This window comes from Grus americana, chromosome Z (assembly GCF_028858705.1).
Source record: "Grus americana isolate bGruAme1 chromosome Z, bGruAme1.mat, whole genome shotgun sequence".
Taxonomy (NCBI): domain Eukaryota; kingdom Metazoa; phylum Chordata; class Aves; order Gruiformes; family Gruidae; genus Grus; species Grus americana.
In genome coordinates, this window is record NC_072891.1 from 75,755,799 (window position 1) to 75,775,331 (window position 19,533).

Genomic DNA, 19,533 nt, shown 5'->3' on the forward strand with positions numbered 1-19,533 from the left:
GGTTGCTAACTAAACATGAAGCTCTGTTATCTCCTGGGAAGAAGTTAAAGTCAGGATATCTCCATGATTTAATCTCTAGAGATTTCTGTCTAATCTCTTTGCTGGAGGACACATATATAATCTTCTATACTGGTTAAAGACAGACACAGCTCCTATGGTGTCCTACCATCTCTTGTGTTCTCCATTAGAGGAAATTATCAGCGAAAAAGAGGAATCATGAAAATATTTTTACTATAAATTCAGCTGGGTGCCAGAAAGGAATAGAAGCAGTGAACATTTCTACTTACCTCTCATTTTATCTGATTCTTATCCTTTTTTTATTGCAGAGAACTTCAAAGCCATGAAAATCCCTCTCTGAGACTTGGGGAATGAGGGGATCTTGTTACAAAGATTGTAGAGAATCTCACTGGCATAATTTGCCCATAGGCAGATTGGACCCAAAAATCAACATCCTTATTACAGGATTCGCAGTCAATTTAAACAGGACAGGACTCAAAACTCAGCGTAACTTTTTTTCAGAACTCATTAAGTGATGGTCAAAACCACAGGTACAGTTCGTTCCTTGTTACCTTCACTAGTAGATTCCATCCTGGAAGCTGTGTTCACAGTATCTCCAAATAAACAATATCGTGGCATTTTGGTCCCAACAACTCCAGCTACAACTGTCCCTGTTAAAGAAAACAAGATGTTTTGTGGTTTTTAATGACATAATGAGTCATACAGCCTCATGTCTGCATCTTAGATTGCCTTATATCTCATTAATGATCAAGATAAAGACTGTCAGTACTGTATTATACAGATTATACTTCTGATGTACAGAGCAAAAGGGCCTCAAAGATGAACGGTGGGGGAAGTTATGCTGTGATGGAGATAGTGTACCTGAGTTAAAGTACCCACAGAATCATTTTCCTATGTGACAACAGAATATTTTGAGGGGCAGAGAGGTAGGATTGCTGCCAATAGAAGTTCTGCACACAACACTCACTAGTCACACACAAAAGCAGGAACAGGAAGTAACCTGCTCCTGTTGAAGGCAGATAATGAGCATTTTGATTCCTTCACGTCAGCCCCAGGGGATTTAAAATGTAGAAGATATGATCTCTTGCTGAGACAATGTAAGCCACTTAATTTGCAGATGCTGGACTGCAGAACACATGTCCAACTCTAGCTGTCTATCAAGAAGGAGTTGCAATCACACATCAGCTTAGATCAGGGAGCTGGGAGTCTGAGAGTGAAGGCTAGATCAAAGAGTCAAGAGGCAACTCACTGATTTGAGAAGAGAACGGTTGAAAAGGACAAATAACAGATAGAATAGCAGTCCTCACTCACATAAGCAAGGGCAGTGGGACCATGTGGTGTTTCCGATGTTGTTTTCTGAATTGTGTATCCAATAATTTATTCTGTTGGGGTGACCTCTGTGAGGTGTTCCCTCCCATGTCAAGAAATTACCTTCATTCTTATTGGAGAGGAAATGTTTCCACAGAAACATTTGTTACACCAGAGAAGGACTCTCTTGCAGCACTCTCAACATACCTGAATGGATTCCTGCTCTTATCTTTAGGAGGGTGTTGGGCTTGTGTGGGATCTTAAAAGTCTTGCAGACGTCCAGAAGGTCTAAAGCCATGCTTGCGATCTCACCGGCATGAAGGATCCCATTCTCTTTGGGTACTCCTGACACCACCATATCTTAACACAACAATGCAACTGTGTTAACCTGTGACATTACACACAAATTTACCAAAGCATGCTGCCTAAGTTAGAAAAAAATAAAGCCCTGTTCCTTCATATCCTGTGGCACAGTTGTGCCTGCTGAGCAGAGAAAGCCAGAAACAAACGAAGGACAGGGCAACAGCTCATGTGTGTAATTACCCTACCTCTAAAAAATGTTGGATTACCTTCTTACTTTTCCATAAGATTTATTCCCTTCTAACCTTTCTTCCTCCCTCCCTCCATTGAGGATGCTTGAAGTGGGACAGGTGGTGAGAAAGTGGCTGTTTGATAGCTTTTGTCTTTGGGCAGATATTATAATAAAGAGACAATGAGTCCCGCTAGGCACTGTCCTATGCTTCCTGCACTAACTCTTACTGTGTAGGACAAGAGACAGGTCTCTTCAGCATCCCTCAGATGCGTTTGTTCAGGAATTTTATGTTCCAGAATGTGTTCAATCACACCACAGAATAAAAAAAAGAATGTGTGGGGGGGGTTTTCCCACATCTCTTACAGTGTTTCCTGTCTGTCTCATCCAAAGTTCTGCTAGATTCTGCCAGGTTTCTGATGGAACTTAGTTTTAATGGTAGTCAATCCCCAGCAGATTCCCATGGTAGCAAATAGAAAGCCATTTTCCTAAATATCCAAAAAGAAGAGGCAACCAAGCCCCTACAGTACTAGGAGAGAGGTTGCCATGGTCTTTGCAAAAAAACCCAGAGATAATAAAGCTTATGGAATGGCATCTTTCCTCCCATGTGGAAGGTAAATTTTTCAGTTGTGTTCCTGTGAAACAGAAGTTGCCAACTGGGATCAATCTGTTGCCAAGGTTTAAAGTCAGACCTTACAGTTCATAGGAACCAAATAGATACCAGCAGTGGTTTACTCAAATCATTTGTCCCATCCACAACATTCATCAATTGTACAAATGATGAAAGGTATGCAGGAAACTGTTCCTAAAGTTTTCTAGGTCTCTGCTATGACTTCTCCCCTAATTGTTTTGAGTGGTCTTCCCAGTGGTAATAAGCTTTCCAAATCTCCTTCATCTGTTCTTCCTCGTCATCAAATCAGTCTCTATCCTGATGAAATACCCATGCCCCATCATTGTCCACAGCTCAAAGAACTTACAGGCATCTCCTATTGTCTCCACCTTATAGACATCATAGTTATCTATGATTTCATCAAAAGTAGTGTAAAGCTTGTTCAAGAGATCTACCACTTGGTAAGGTGTGCTGCTGCTGGACAGCTGAGTGAAGCCAACAATGTCACTGTCAAAACACAACAGAAAGAACATACTCATCCACTGTCTTAACCATTGCAGACTGATAATTCTTTACACACAGTAATAATTACTCAGTGGAACTACCTCAACCTTCTCTTTTTCAGCATTTCTTTCACTAAAGATCTTACAGAATAGATTTGTCTTCAAACATTTACTTAAACTGAAAACAGACTCCTTCCATTTAAAAGGTCTGACTGACCTAAGTCTTTTTTCTTACTAATGCAGTAAACCATTTTTTACAGTCTTCAGTTTTGGGTTCTGTACAGGTGAAAAAAAAGGGAACTTAATATCTGTCCATTTATGACAAGTGAAGACAAGCAATTTATATGTTGCTTCATGCACACATAACAAGTCAAAGACTGTAAATCCATGTGGATTCTAAGGATAGACAAGTTTTCTTTGCACAGCTAAATGCTGGAACCTTTACTTAGGCCTGTCTTATGAAACATATATGCACATGCATGTAACACACAAAGTGACATGCTGCTGTGTGTTAGAGCTCCATAGTAATCTAATTTTTTATTGAAGTAATTATAAGGAAAAATGGAGAGGTGTGAGAATTTTGAAAGACACTCATTTGCAGAGTCAAATGTTGCCAGCTGGTACAATAAATGGCAGGTTAGATAGAAATTCTGTTCTTGGTTAGAACCTTCACCTCTACTAGGACCCTTGAAGTTTCTTCAATAGGAGTCAGTTCTAGTCCTATCTTTCATTTTTGTTTACCTGAAAAAGATGGTGGCACTTAAGTAACTTTGAGCTTGTGCATGTTTTCCTTGCCTGAGATCATCTGCTACTTGCTTCGGCAACATACCTGTTGTAGAAAGTAGAGTACTGTTACTCTTTCAACATGGATAAAAGCACACAATAAACAGAGCATGTTTGTTTAAAGGTATTACAATAATGTTCATAAATGTGAAATACTCTGAAAGTGAAAGCATTCTTTAGCATCAAAATCTGCTCTGCTGTAATGTGAGAGTTCACAGTAAAACTCACTGATAGTAAATCCAGATTATTCAGATGACCCATAACTTTTAGTTCAAACAAACTAATATCTATACTTTCCAAATCAGAGTTAGATTCTAACACTGTGACTTGGGCTATTACTAATTCCTTCCTTGTCAACTCTTTGCTAGTACTCTCTTCCTGTGTTAGGTTTGCTTACTCTCTCTTCTCTGATTTTTTTGATCTTCTTTATTTCTCCTATCTTGCACCTTCACAGCATTTTCCTTTTCCTCTCCTATGTGTTGTACCTGTTCTTTTATCCTATTTTTTGTGCAGAATTCCAGAAGATACACTGCCATCAAAAGTAACCTCAGTCCAAAAGCAATTCCTAAATGTTTATAACTATACAGAAGGCTTGCCAAGCAAGATCGAATTGAGAACACTGTGGATTCTGGAGTCCTAGCTCTCAGATGAGTGCACTGATTTTTAGGGGAAAATAGAAAACGTAGCTAAATATCTCTCCAGCTTTGCAAAGAACAAGTATATTAATTCATTGGCAACTAAATGTTATCTGTTAAATAATCATCTATCAAAGGGTTTCTATTTGTAGTTAGTTAAAATCAAATTATTAGTGAGAAGAATATCCAATATTTTTGCTATATAACTTACTATACAACAGACGATCAGTCTTCTGTTTCTCATGCATTAAATCCTGGGTTCTCTCAGAAACCAGCATCTCCAGATGTTTGCTATATTTCTCCATCTAAACAACATAGAGAATTGCATAAAATAATCCTTTTACATTAGAGGTCAAACCTAATGCAGAGACCAAGCTGCAGACATGGCTTAAAATATGTTACCAAAACTGAAGTTATCTAAATCTTGGGCTTTTATCAAAAGGTCACAATGCTGTTTCAAAAACCATCCTGCTATGCTATGCTATGTTTTTTGCATCCTTGCTCTGTGTGAGACAACCAGCTGTGGAGGCAGTAGTCTCTTTTCTCTGCTGATGGGCTTAAGATACTCTTCTCAAAATGCATCTGTAAACACGCTGTTTGTGGCATGCAGGGATTATATACCCCCAATACTGTAAGACCAACACAAAGCCATTGGGAAAAGGCAATAAAATTTCCTGAAAGAGTTTTAAAAAGAAAACAACATTTGATTGAAGAAACAAAAGTGTTCAGGCCCAAAGAAGTTGAGAAAGTTAAGAAAAACTGACAGAAATGGAATGAGAAGAAAAGCTGCGTCTCAAGCAGAACTGCAGCTACAATCGGCTCACCAGAGTGAATGGATGACTGGATATTCTCACCAAACAAGGTGTATGAGATCAAAAACAAACTTGAAGGACGGAGGTGAAAGTTATTGCAAGTGAGCAGATTGACTTGGATTGGATTAAAAAACTAAATTTACCAGAGTCATCATCATGTCAACAGGGCTAACTTTATTAGGATTCATCTTGTACAACATTTTCTTGACTTGTTCAAATGTAGGCCTTTGGGCTGGATTATTTTTTCTGCACCTTCTGATTAACTGCAGCAGGAAAAGAGTCAGAAAAGCAAATAACCTTTTGTTATTCCAAGCACAGGCAGTGTTTCTAAATAATACTACCATTTCCTCAGTGCAAATTGTGCATGTAAAGCCCTATCTGCAGCTGGTGAAACATGGCAGAGCTATTCTGAGGTCTCTGGAGTTCTACAGATTTATGCTGAATGAAGGATGTTAGTTCATGAAAGTGCTGCTGCGGGAAATCATGAATTAGATGCTCACATTCCTTCTGTCAAACACTGCTTAAGCTCTTGTCTTGTGCTTTAAGACACTGATATGCTGTTAGTCACATACTATTTTCAGAGGACTTGTCTGTACACAAAATTCACAAAAACCAGTGCTGCTTATGAGAAGTTTGTTATATTTAGGTTGCTACAAACCACCAAAGGTGAATTATATAGCTTTTATTCTGAAACAAGGATGCCAAAAGCTTATTCTGATTTAATTGAACTGGGGTGAGGGGTGGGGATGTACTTTGTTTTATTAGGCAGTTTAAACCTACTGAACACATAGACCTTTGGCACTAGAATCAAACCAAATTCATACTTTGCCTGAAACACATACTTCACTATTTGAAAGTCCTTTGCCAGTAAACTAAACAGATATTACTAATATAAAATATGTATGGAACTCAACACTTTATAATAAAATGAAAATGCACAAAAATCAATGATTGAATATTAAACCCAACATTTATCATACTGACAATTTGAGGGCACAAACAAAACTTTCAATTCATCAGAATGACTGTTTTTTTTATTAAGGATATTAAAGCATTTCATTGTGCCTTGTTTGAGACGTACTTCTTATTTCTGGGTTGTTTACATTAATCAAAGGTAATATTGCCATAAAACTTCTGTGACATGTCTTAAATTCATTTCAATAAGGAATTTTTGTATGCGATATTGTATCTACTCACCTCTATATAATCTGTGGGACATGGACAAGAATTCTCAGCCTTTCCTGAAATTAATTCTGCCAAAGGTGGGCACCAAGAATATTCAGCTGAATGCATGTCATCTTTCTAGAGAAAAATACATTAAACAATGTTGAAACAAGTGGTGTGTTTTTCATACCGCCCATTGAAAATATATTACTATGATCATCATCATTTTATGACATCCTCCCTATCACTTCCAGATCAGCTTTTTTACATGAGAGTACGGGGCGGGGGGGGGGGAAGAAGAAAGAAAGAAAGAAAGAAAGGAAAGAAAGAAAGAAAGAAAGAAAGAAAGAAAGAAAGAAAGAAAGGGAAGAAAGAAAGGGAAGAAAGAAAGGAAGAAAGGAAGGAAGGAAGGAAGGAAGGAAGGAAGGAAGGAAGGAAGGAAGGAAGGAAGGAAGGAAGGAAGGATATAACCCAAACTGCGTGGCCTTGTCTAAAAGCTTTTTCATGGCTGAAAGACTTTGTGCTTATACTAGGTAAACAACTTTTGAAACAAATGAATACCTGGCAAGATATTGGGAAACTTTGAGCAACCACAAGGCCTATATTGGTCTGTTATCACAAACTGTCAAAAATGGAAGAATGGCAGTTTCAGGTCTTCGTTGTTAGACTTCTTGTTACGCAAATTATTTCAGACAGAACATGGTTACATCTGGTTTCAATTTCAGGGTGCATTTTTTGTGTTTGCCATTTAGCACTGATCACAAGACACGTGCAAAGAAGACATTTTCCTTATGGAGAGCAGCTCCTTTGCTCTTCTAGCTACCACTGCAAGACTCCACTGAAAGGGCCTGCGCTTAACAGGAAAGGGAGGGAACAACAGGAGAAAAAGGAAAATGTTCTCCCTTCACTCCCCCTTGCCATTAAGCCTCACAGAGCTAACCAAAATGCAATTTTGGAGCTACATTATTTTTATTATAGCCTCTTCTTCAAAGTCTTGAAGGAAAGACTGGTAGATGGATGAGGAATTGCATATTCCATTGGAACTGAACTTGCACCCACAAAATCAAGAGGAAAATGCATGCTCAGAAAATAAATCAAAGGTGCAGTTATTCAGAGTTTGATTTATTACTTCAGGAGAAACAGAATCAAAGTTGTCATGCAAACTTCAAAGTTCATCTTTACTTACTGGCATAGGGTGACTTCTTGTGGCAATTTCTAGTAAAATGATGGCATAACTGCAGAATAAAAGCAAACCAAAATCTTAAAGAAATAATAGTTAACAGAGTCAGTGATTTCTTCTTGCCATGATTTCTTTTTGTTCCCCATTTTATGACTGAAAGCCCAGTATCCCAAAAGGGAGGATGGCAACACTGCTGCTATCTGTTACTACTCTGTGTTTTCAGAGATCTGCTACTGATCATTTCATGGCAGTCTCCTCTCAGGTATCAGTCTCAGAGATGAAACATTTGAGTTTGATGGACAGCAAGGCAATTTTCCCTCGAAGAATTAATGGAATCCAGAGGGGATATGTGCAGGGACTTACATGATACCTACCAATTAAACATACATGACAGGTTTATGCTGTAATCAAGGGACGCAGGACCAGGTTCATCAGGATCATTAGCTGGAGGAGTGGCTTCTTTCAGCACAGATCACAGCTCTGGAAAATCTCTGTAAGTCAATGTTGAGACAGCGTGTCCAGAGTACATCTTTTACAGTAAGCATTTTGCTCATTCTTTCTGAATTATATGTTCATCATCATCATCTTCCTCAGATGAACCAAGATCAAACAGATTCATCAAGGGTGACGAATGGAAAAAATGGAGTAACAACTGGGTGTTCAGTCTCCTTATTGAACTCACTATAGATCTTTTAGAACAGTGATGTCTAAGAAGCCAGCACCTCCTCCAGCCAGCAATTCTGATAAAAATGCTCTTGCCTCTTCATGTATTGAAACTGTGTAATAATTAACTCCATACATGCATCTCTACTTCATAAAATTTATTTTTATGGGGAATATTTGTTTGCAATCTGTTGCACTGCTAATGGCTGCTCTGTTCTGTAAGGCATTCTAGCTGTACAATGGGGTATTTCTATCTATCTTTCAGAGCACTCATGGACCACCACTGGCAAATAAAATAATTCATATAAACCATGCTGAATAATGTAGAAATTAATCTGATGAGATTTTTATGTTAATTTGGGGGTCATTTGTAGTAGAAAGGAAACCAATCCTGTTAAGACTGAAAAGCTGAAGCAGATTTTCAAGGATAGTAATTAGATAATGATAACTGTAATAAAACAGTATTGATGTCATTCAGCTTCAGCAGTACTGCTCAAAAAAGTCCAAACATAGTGGATAGTGAAATTCACATAACGATTACAAATCAAGAGGAGCCAATCTAGGAGAAACTGTGACTGTAAACAGCTCAAACAGGAGCTGCTTTCATGTTCTTGTTCTCATTTCCATTTTAGCTTTCCCATCTGACCAACACATTCCCTGGACAACTTTAAAAGCAAGTGATTCATCTTTAAGAGCACACAAAATTACAAGTCTCACCCCTGCCATTTCCACTGCAGGGCCATACCATCAGCAAAATTAATGGAATTTTTGCATAGATAAAAACTGAGGATTTCAAGACTGGGAAACCACTCCCTGGCCAGCAAGCCCACATACATGTATCAGGAAGGCTTAGCACCTGATCATATTGTCAAACACAAACTGTGTTAAAATGCATGTTCTGAAGAATAGCTCAGTTAAAAAGACAACCCTTTCAATGCTACAGGGCACATCTCTAGCTTTCTTCCCTGACTGCACATTGCTCTTCTCCCTTTTCTGATTTTATCTCTTACTTTTTTTCTTTTTTTACCATGAAAGGATTAACTGTAGAACAACAAAAGAAGAGCTGGATTTTGCAGACACGGGGACTTACAGCAATATAGATTCAACAAGCATTCACTGAATCTGTCAAAAGTTCATTGTAGTCATCTATGATAGGAGCAAATTAGCTCTTGGCACTATTTTAAGGGGAGTCCTTGTCAAGAAACGGCTTCAGGAGGCCAGGTTGCCTGCAAAGTCAAGTAATGATATCTAACCCGAACAGGTGCAAAGTGCGAACCAGACAGGCACCAAGGAAACATTTTCTATGATGCATTTTGGCTGTGGGAGACAATGATAAACTGCAATGCATAAGACAATCCTAAAATTACTGCTTAGTTGGAGCACAGTAGTTTCTAAGACCATTCCATGCTGAAAAAGTAAAGACCAACACAGAACAAATGACAATAGCCAGAAATATCCACACAGTGACAAACGACCTTTAGCTGAGCTATTTTGAAGCAAATTGTAAGGGCATGTTTAAGCCTATAGACATAAATATTATTGAGACCTCAAATTCTTACTTACATAATCTGATAGAATGGATTACAAGTAATAATGTTCTAGCACATTGTATATGCATACATTTCTTTACAAGGGAATAATGTGCATTAACCCATTAAACCTTATATATAAAATCATGTCTTCAGTCCATATAATTTTTAGTGAATCCTAACTGAAAAAAAGGGGAAGACTTAACAGCATTTTCTGTTTCTGCAACTAATTTTTCAATAAAAGCCCGATAATAGTCAATTAAGTCAGTAATCATTTGTTGTGGCCTTGTGCAGGCCAAAGTAAAACTCAGGGCTTTTGATAAAAGGCAATTATAGCTACTCTTTGGTAAATGTTGTTAATAAACAGTGCTAATAACCATGCTGCCTTCTGCTCAACTGTGTTGCAATATCAGCATTTCAATCTCTAATTGAATTCCAGTTCTTTACATTCTGCTAGCTACCACAGTCACCAGGAAATAGAAGACTCCTGCTGGGCTGGGAATGTGGCAAGAAAAAGTAAGAGAAAAGGGCCACAAAACATCTTATTGTACCATCTTGCATTTTCCTCTTTCAAATGCTTTCAGCAAACTACTGGAAATAAGCAGACAGAGAAAGTATGATTGTTATGAAACAAAATACACCAAGAACACAGTCATTTTCCTACTTAATACAGAAAATTCATGCAAGAACCAAGAAATACAGGTATTTTTTTAAAAATAACTAGTTCAATGACTTTTTCATTGGATTATTATGCTCTGAAAATTCAATTGTAATCCCACTTATCTGAAAAGTGATTGAATAGAAGCTATCCATCACTGACAAGGCTAAACATGATAGCCAAAAAAGCCATTGCAAAGTGATCTACTATAAAGGCTTCCGAAAGGAAAGGGATGGAACTATTCGCTAGTGCATCCATTTCTTTTTCCTACCTCTATTTTTTCTCTGCAAACCAAATATTGCCACTGTGTGTATGCAGCAAAATAATGTCTTGACACTATAGAATTATGGGATGCATATGTCCATTATGACATTCTGGAAAACTAATGGTATTAACTTTTAAGGTATTGACAATAATCTAGTTTTTCATATGAAACAGCAATAAAAAAGGATTACTAGACAATAGCAGACTTTTATACCTTTTTTATCTACCAGTCCAGAGGAAGTCCTTATAGATCATTAGACCAGCTCTGCATTTATATAATGTTGGTGAATTCAGTATTTGGTTATCTACCTTGAATGAGAAGATTCTGTGATATCTATGCTGTTCTGTATTGCAGGATCAATCTTTTTTAAAATACAAGCAAACATATACCTGGGGTGGCCACAGAATTACACCGAGCCCAATTGTGATTAAAGAATACTCAACTTGAGATGACGTTATTAAGCGTAAGAAACAGGAAAAGTTAACTACCTGTAGACATCTGTCATAGAATTAGGTTCAAAGTCTGAAAGCGAATGGATTTCAGGAGCTGTGTAAATCTGCATCAAATGCTGCTGGTATGAGCTTGACCCCTCTGGAGAATCTTCTTTTCTGTATGATTGTAAACCATAATCTAGCATGGAAGAAAACAGGAAGCAAACTCTTCAGTGGGTACTTCTCTGAAGTCCGTGCATTAGTAGACAGTAACACAACTAGTCTAAAGGAATTAATTTTCCCTATTTGAAATACACCTCTTAGTCTGAAAATAGTGTGTGTCTGGTGGTCTTGTCCCTCTAAACCAATTGCAAATGCAGGATCTGGAAACCAAATATGGGTAAGATAGCATCACATCAGGGAAGCTGAACTACATGGCCCCTTCCAATCAGAATTATCTTGTGATGTTATAAGATTTTATTCAGAGAATAGGCTCACTTCAGTGCAGGAGTTAGCATGCAAATGCAGGTTTCTGTTCTACTTGTCCCCTGATACTTATCTGTGGCGGCAGATTGCTAGACTGATTACAAGTTAGACAAACTATTGAAAATCAGATGGTGGGCTTTACTTGCACACCACGAGCTTCAGAACAAAGGCAGCATAAATGTGAAAAATCTTTGCAGCTATACTTTTAACATAACATAGAAGGGCATGTGACTTAGCATTGGAGAGGAGAAAAAACCAACTGACTTCAGCTTTCTTTCTGATATAAACAGCACTCTGCTGAGTGTATGGGGAGGCAGGATACAGATGTCTGGTTTTGTCTGGAGTCACCTCTGATTAAGATGGTCCTAGAGCTTCATTCTTTATGTTGGAGGTCATTGGAGTTTTTCAAATAACTCACATATTGGTTATTTGTGAGGTTTGTTTAACATTATTGCATCCAGATAAACCATGAATATTTGAAGTCTCGACAGTGTGACCAGTTAACTTCTGAACAATTTCAGAGAGATTCCATTGAATTCAGAGGAGCTGTGCTAAGCTGATGTAATCTATCTCCATTTTTTGTGCTTTTCCCCAGAACAGGCTCTAAGCAAAGTAGGCGGTTCTGAAGGCAGCAGGATACTAGCCAGGTTGAAGAAGCAGTCATGGCCCTGTGTAGGAGCCTTAGTCATAGGATGAACCATTGAAAGACAAATCTGTTGCTGCTGTTTTTAAGATGGCTGCGGGTTATAGAATGTGATAACTACTTTGGGGAGGAAGTAGAAGAGATGATCATTGCTTTCATTCTCTTTGGCAGCTGCAAACTAAACTAGACTCTCTAGTGGTTTTCCTGTCCCCACAGGCTGTCTTCTTGTACCAGGAGCAGACCAGACCTGAAGCTCTGTCTCTGCAAGAATACAACACAGTTTTGTGTACAGGACTGAAAAACTCTGAGTTGAGTCTGCTTTTTTCCATGAAACTACCTTGTGTTTACCAATCAGTCAGCATTATTCATGTCTTTACAGCACTGTCCATGTCTCAGGTTTTCTCTCTGTATCAAAACTGAGAATGTGACAGAGTTTCTGCTCAGACTGATAGACTCCATCATTTGTGGGATCTGATGTCTGACTTGGCATGATAATGTAACATGAAACTTGTTTAAGCACAGGGCACTTCTAATGAAGGCTGGCATAGTCAGCATTTCCACATGAAATGTCAACTTGGAGGTGCTTGGGAGGAGTGTTGAGTGTGAAATCTATATGCACTAGTGGGTTAGCTGGACAGTTTTGAAATTGTGTTTCTTATTTTCTCTTTACCTGCAATTTTACAAACCCATCGGTCATCTATCACACAGTTACTAGACTTCAACCGTCCATGATACATTTTGTGGTGGTGAAGATAGGCCATTCCTTGCGCAATATCAGTAGCAAAAGAAAACCTGAAAGACAAAAATCAATGAGCTAGTATTTCCACTAAACCTTCACTCAGGAGTGGCTCCAAAGCCTACTGAAGTTGACAGAAGGCCTCCATATGACTGCAATAGCTTTCAGTTTGTGTCCCCAAGCTCATTTTTCAAAACACTTAAGGTTGTTACTGAAAGCCCTTAACTCCCACTCAGTTGGCTGAGTCCACAAGCTTTTAGCCTCTTTAAAGACAATTGAGTTTCGTCTAGAAATTCCCAGTACCTTTGTATCCTTGAGAGTACTTTCAAATGTTTACAAAAGGAACAATTTTTTATTAACTTTCTCACTTTATTTGGAGGGTTTTCTCCCTTACAGTCTTTGCTGAAGGCAAACAAGGCAGAAGTAGAAAGAGTGTGCCAAGTATACTATTCTCAAAAAACAATGTCATTGCCTTTGTGGAAGTTTCATTGACAATCTGAGCTCATTTTCTGTACTGGTAAATATAATAAAGTGTTTGAGGGTATGCTAAGCATTTCACGAATATGTCTTCAAAAACAGAGATGCAGTGATTTTTAATTAAATGGGGATGCCCAAGATATTTGGGAACAAAATGAAGTTACATGGGGAAAAAGGTTTAAAAGCAGTTTTGCAGTATAACCAGAGATGGGTTGAAAAGCCATTGGCTTAGCATGACCAGTGCTAAACATATGATTGCTCAAAAATCCAGAAGACAAGTTGGGCTGGATATTTGAATTTTCTCTCTCTCTCTCTTTTTCTTTCTTTCTTTCTTTCTTTCTTTCTTTCTTTCTTTCTTTCTTTCTTTCTTTCTTTCTTTCTTTCTTTCTCTCTCTCTCTCTCTCTTTCTTTCTTTCTTTCTTTCTTTCTTTCTTTCTTTCTTTCTTTCTTTCTTTCTTTTTCTTTTTTCATTCTCTCCATATCATCACAGTGCAGGCCTGTCTATCCAAGGACTTTATCTAAAATTAACAACTTATCCTAAACAACACATAGCACAGTTTGTGTCATTTAGCGTTTCAAAAGGCTTTTTTTCTACCTGAAGCCCCAGTTCAAAGGAATGTCTTCATTGAGCAGAACATCATTCAGGCTGCCTTTGGGGCAGTACTCTGTCACTATGGCAACATTTGGCACTTCTATACAACCTCCAATGAATTTGCAGAGATTGGGATGATCAAGTTCCCTGTGAAAATCAACAGAAATCTCAGCATACCAGCAATTTTCATAGATGTCCTTTCTGCTTTTTGTAGGGTAACTGAAAAACCACGTGCCTTGTCTCACAATGCAGAGAGAAAAGTAAAACAGGCATAAGAAGATTTTCATCTCGTGTCAAAGCAAAGTTTGAAAGAAATAACAATAGGAATTTACGGTCACATTTTGACAGATTGTAACCCCTAAAGCACCAGTGTAAAAATGGAACAACATGCACTTCTCAGCTTTCATTTCTTACCTCACTTGCTTCACTTCTTTACGTATGGATTTGGACAGTGTGAATGCCTTCTTCATTATTTTCTTTATGGCCACTGTTCTACCATCACTGAAACAGAATGAAATGCTGTTCACAGAGTTCTAAGCCAATTTCATAAGCCAGACAGACTACCAAAATTGAATGGGTACTTTTTTCTACAGTGGGCAGCTTCATATCTTTAGGAATGAAGCACAGAATTTAAGCATGTCCGTATGTGGGTGTAAATCTGGATCTGAGCGCATGGCAGGTAACAGGGTCCTGTTTCTATGATAAGGGAAGTTTTAGTGGTTATATTCAAACATCCTTGATCTATGAAAGACATTTGGAAGATGAGAGTGTTAGAATCAGTTGAAGCAGTTGGAGGATGGAGTAGCAGCAAAGGAAACGCCAGAGTTAGTGAAACATACACAGCAACATCCCTGCTATCTGTTGCTTCTGTCTACTGTTTTGGAGATCTGCCACTGATATTTAACATCCTTTTGTTCACAGAATGAAGCACGCTCATCCATGAAGCAGCTGAGTTTGATAGACAGAAAAGGAATTTTCCTTGGAAGAATAAAGGAATCCAGTGGAGATACATGCAGGAATTTAAGTGATACCCATGTAAATACAGACTATGGGGTACGGGGTCTGTGGTGTAGCAGACATAGGTACTTGGCCAATAAGACTGAATTCCCCATTCTTACATCTTTCACCCTTGATGAATGTATTTGACCTTGATTCATCTGAGGAAGATGATGATGATGAAAATGTCATCATTCAGAAAAAAGGAGCAAAAATGCTCACTGTAAAAGATCTATGCTGGATACAGTGTCTCATCAATGAAGTGGTTGTGATTTTCCAGAACAGTGATCTATGCTGAGAAGGCAGCTGCTTCCCCAGCTGGTGATACTAAGTAAGCTCCTCTATCCTGCAAAGCACAGATCATGCCCCATGTAATCAAATGGTAGGTATTACTTCCATCTTGTTCTACCCCTAGTCCCTAATTATCTTATTTTTATGGGGAAAAAATTGCTTTCTGGATAACAGGATATAGCTATACTGTTTGCCTGTATAGTTATATGATGTGCACCTTTATAATGTGATTCAGAGGTGAAATGTTCTGTATCTTCAGCCATGTCAGCTGGTTTAAGGACAAGCCTTTTAACAAGACCCTAAGAGAAAAAGAGAAATGACAACCAAAACAGAAGCCTGGCACATAAGATATTCCACAGCCAGTATGTGGTACAGAAGTCAGATGATGATATTAACTTACAGGATTTGGCCTAACAAAAGAAATACAAGCTTTTGCACTACCTCTTAACAGTAAAGTGGCAAGAACCAGAAAGCAAGATGAAACTATAGTATAGTAGGCACTGCAGTAAATGAGTAATATATTGACTTACTATCTCCCAGTCTGGGTGAAGTACTGTTTCCTGGACATGTTAGCAGTGGCTGTGCAGGAGCTCAGAGCAGTGATACAGCTGGCATTGGAGTCACTGGGTGCTGGGGGAGCACTCATCATGCTTCCTGTTGCTGTCCGTACTATGCGATCTAAATGGGATGTGGGATGAGAAAAGGCACCTGAAGATGCATATTATTGCCAGGGTAGAGACTCCAGAGGCAGACAAATCTAAGGAATTCTCCAAATCTTTGCATCTCGGCTGGTCTTGTCAACACTTAGGACAGAAAGTCATTGCTTGGAATGTGACTGCTGCATAAAAAGTAAAAACTTCCAGAGGTCATTCATTGCCAGAGATCTTTCCCACTAATTCTCAGGATTTAATGCAAGTTTTGTTTCTCTGCTCTTGGGATGATTAGCCCTTGCTGCTACTTAGATGCCAAGGACAGAAACCAGGGAAGCAGAGCAAGCCCTGTGCCATACTTTAACAAGTCTATTTGGAGCTCCTAGAATACTGTAAAGTACAGGGATGTGGGAAGTGATTCTGACACCAGAGGGAAGTCAGAGAAGAGCAACAATACAGTCAGATGAAAAAAAAATCAGTCATCCCAATGTATCTTTTTTAATCTCTGTTAACCATCTCAAGGTAACAAAATGGATTTCAAAACAAATTTAATGAATTACATATCATTTCACCATCTCAAATTAAACTCCAGATTTAGCCAACTAGTCTCAGCATTGCTGAAACCTCTCAACTCTCCCGGGTATCAGTATCCAATAAAGTGTTGCTAAGGAAGTTCAGCATCTCACCTTGCATCAGGACCGTCATGTTCCCACACCACAGTATTATCCATATGCAGTTCAAAATTGCCTTGATGTTTGGAGTCCTTCTACAGCATTCCACCCAGATATTTTACAAATATACACCCAGATATATTACAAATCCCTGAGATACCTTTGAGAATAAGAGTGTGCGTGTGTATATACATATGTGTATATATGTATATATGTGTGTGTATATGTATATATGGTGCAATGGACCAAAAAAGCAGTTATCTTGAAAAAATAAAGCTAAGTTTTCACAGTACAGGCTACATACCCTGGGTATAGCACTGCTGCTGTGTTTCCATTTAGATAACCATACATTTCAGGCCTCTGTGGGTATCTCTGGACAGCTCTGATACTGTCTGTTTCCAAACCTCATCATATTATCAGTCCTCATGGCTATTAAGTTGTTAATTATCACTCCTAGGTCTTAAACAGTATCGCTGCTTCACAGGCTCCTCGCTAAGAAAACGATGTCTTTCATCTTGGATTTTTCACACTAATTTTTAATGTGTTATTTTTTGATCATGCTTCTAATTTCCCTCAGTTTCTATTGTTTCTTCTTCCACGTGATATTTATGACCTCTTCTATTTCACTATCAGCTGAGAATTTGCTCATGTTCCTTTCTGCTGTATTGAGAGACACTCTTCCCTGAGTGTTCCATTTCTGTTTTCACAAATCTGCATTGAAATTGTTTGGCTTACATATTCAAATTAATTTCTAAGCCAACATCTGTTCTTTACAGCAAAAAGGACATCATATTAAAACTACAGAGAAATCAACGTTGAAGGCCAAGGCTGACAGTAACTCTATAATTAACACAAGCATTTCTTGACACTTCTACTAGCAACACAATGAGATAACACAGACAACGCAGACATCTTTCTAGCAATTCCTCACAGAGACAGAAAGTGAGAGAGTGTACATCAGCACAGACCTATTAACTTCAGCAGATTTCTACAGATTTACCCTTTCTGAGGGTCTGGGCATTGTTTTTCTTCTGAATGTTAAATAGCAAAGTAAATAATCTATACCTATTTTAACTGCAGCACAGTAAAGCATATAATAACATCTGATTTTATTCTTAGCATGTTTAATTTAAACCAATTAAATAATATTTGATATCCAGGAGGTAAAATGAAAAAAGCTCTGGCCACAATGAATCACTTTTGCAGCAAGTCTGTCATGGACAGCATACACTGAAAGAAATCATGATTTTATTATATCCTTCATTATATTTGTGCAAATCCAGGGCAACTTAGTGAGACCAATTATACAGAATGATACATCCACTGAGGCAACTGTAATTTATTTTGTCCAAGTCTAGAGGTTATCTGTTTATTTTGGAATATGCCTATCTTTTTTAATTGACAAATCACCATAAAAAAAGGAAACTATTTAAAATAACTTTGACATGTAAAGTTTCAATAAACAAAATATCAGTGATCAGCTCACAGAGGTTACAGGGATGAACCTTTGGATATGTTTTTCACAAATTGGTTCCCCTTTTGTAAGACCCTTGAAACATGAAGATGTACTTAGGAGTGAGACTATCTCTCAAAATTATTAAGGAAATTGATCATATTATCAAAATGACAAGTTACTAACCTTGTTTAATGCAAGTGAAGTCTATAATCCAGCTTTCATCCCAAAACATCTTTTGTTTCTGATACTGAAACCACTACAAAAATAAATGAAATTAATTCCTTATGTAGCCGTACTGATTTTGAAGGAATTAAACCAGAGCTTATTTTTTTCAAATATGAAAGTTTATAAGTATCCAAGAAAAATCTGATGTTTAAGCATCCAACATATATCTTATGAGTAACTTTAGAACCAGAAGTATTAACAACAGGCTTAAAAGAAAACAGCATCTAATAAATACCTTTAAAACTGTACATTTTATATTCTAGAATCTAATTACATGCCATATTTTGCATTGGCTACAAACTCTCCATTGTTGGAAATACTTCTTATGCACTACATTTACATCTCAGCCTGGACATCAGATGAACAGTTTACATCATCTCACGTCATGGAAATGTCCTATGCTATGTAAGTGCATGGCAAGAACACACTACATCCCAAACCTAAGATAAGGGGCGGTACATCTTATATCCTGTAATAAAATTAGCCCCCAATCCACAAATGAGGTCATATCATGTCAAATACTCTAGCATAAAGAATATTAGGTAAGGATTCTATGGCTACTTTGTAAAGAAGGCATCAACTTAATAGCTGATTTCCTGTAGAGCTGACATGCAAAACTAATGCAGAAAGTGTAAACACATGCTTTCAAAAGAGGAGCAGCAGATTAAATTATACAGCCGTTATAGCTGCAGTCAATGCCAAAATGTCAAACCAAAGCAGCATTATACCGTTTTCTATAGTGTGGAATTTAATATTGAAACAGGTAACAAAAGCCCAGATAATACACAAGGAACATGGTGTGGAGATTGTGTTGATATTTTTGTAGACATTTATGACAAATATAGAGCTGACTGAATCAAAATCATCCTGTTTATTTCAAAAGGTTTCTGAGAAAAGATACCTACATCTTGCAAAGGTATGACCGAATGAAGACATAGTAGCTAGAAATGACCACTAGGCTGGCTACACACACTGATATTAAAGGAATCCTCTTCTCAACTTGAACGATTAAAGAAGGCATTAGTTTCCCAGATGGTTCTTTTTACATATTATTTACTGGATTGGATAAAAGTCACTTTCCTATCTTGTTTACTTATCACCTAAATAAAACATAAAAAAAGAAGATGCTACTGCAGAAGTTGGCAATAATAAGTATACAGAAATGCAAGAAGAAAAAAGTAAACCTCAAAACCTATAGAAAAATAGCACAAATATTAGGTAA

General features: G+C 37.8%; 1 protein-coding gene across 1 annotated transcript in view; it reads right to left on the bottom strand.

Annotated features, from left to right (window-relative positions):
* LOC129199827 (atrial natriuretic peptide receptor 2-like) overlaps positions 1-19,533 on the bottom strand; it is a 35,165-nt gene that overhangs the window by 2,530 nt on the left and 13,102 nt on the right. The window contains exons 8-21 of the mRNA XM_054810874.1: positions 18,270-18,342; positions 15,840-15,987; positions 14,437-14,523; positions 14,026-14,169; positions 12,888-13,009; positions 11,146-11,287; positions 7,549-7,597; positions 6,396-6,500; positions 5,342-5,461; positions 4,598-4,691; positions 3,710-3,797; positions 2,833-2,972; positions 1,534-1,686; positions 570-668 (exon numbers count right to left, since the gene is read on the bottom strand). Coding sequence (XP_054666849.1) covers positions 570-668; positions 1,534-1,686; positions 2,833-2,972; positions 3,710-3,797; positions 4,598-4,691; positions 5,342-5,461; positions 6,396-6,500; positions 7,549-7,597; positions 11,146-11,287; positions 12,888-13,009; positions 14,026-14,169; positions 14,437-14,523; positions 15,840-15,987; positions 18,270-18,342 — 1,564 coding nt within the window. The remainder of the gene's footprint in view (positions 1-569; positions 669-1,533; positions 1,687-2,832; positions 2,973-3,709; positions 3,798-4,597; positions 4,692-5,341; positions 5,462-6,395; positions 6,501-7,548; positions 7,598-11,145; positions 11,288-12,887; positions 13,010-14,025; positions 14,170-14,436; positions 14,524-15,839; positions 15,988-18,269; positions 18,343-19,533) is intronic.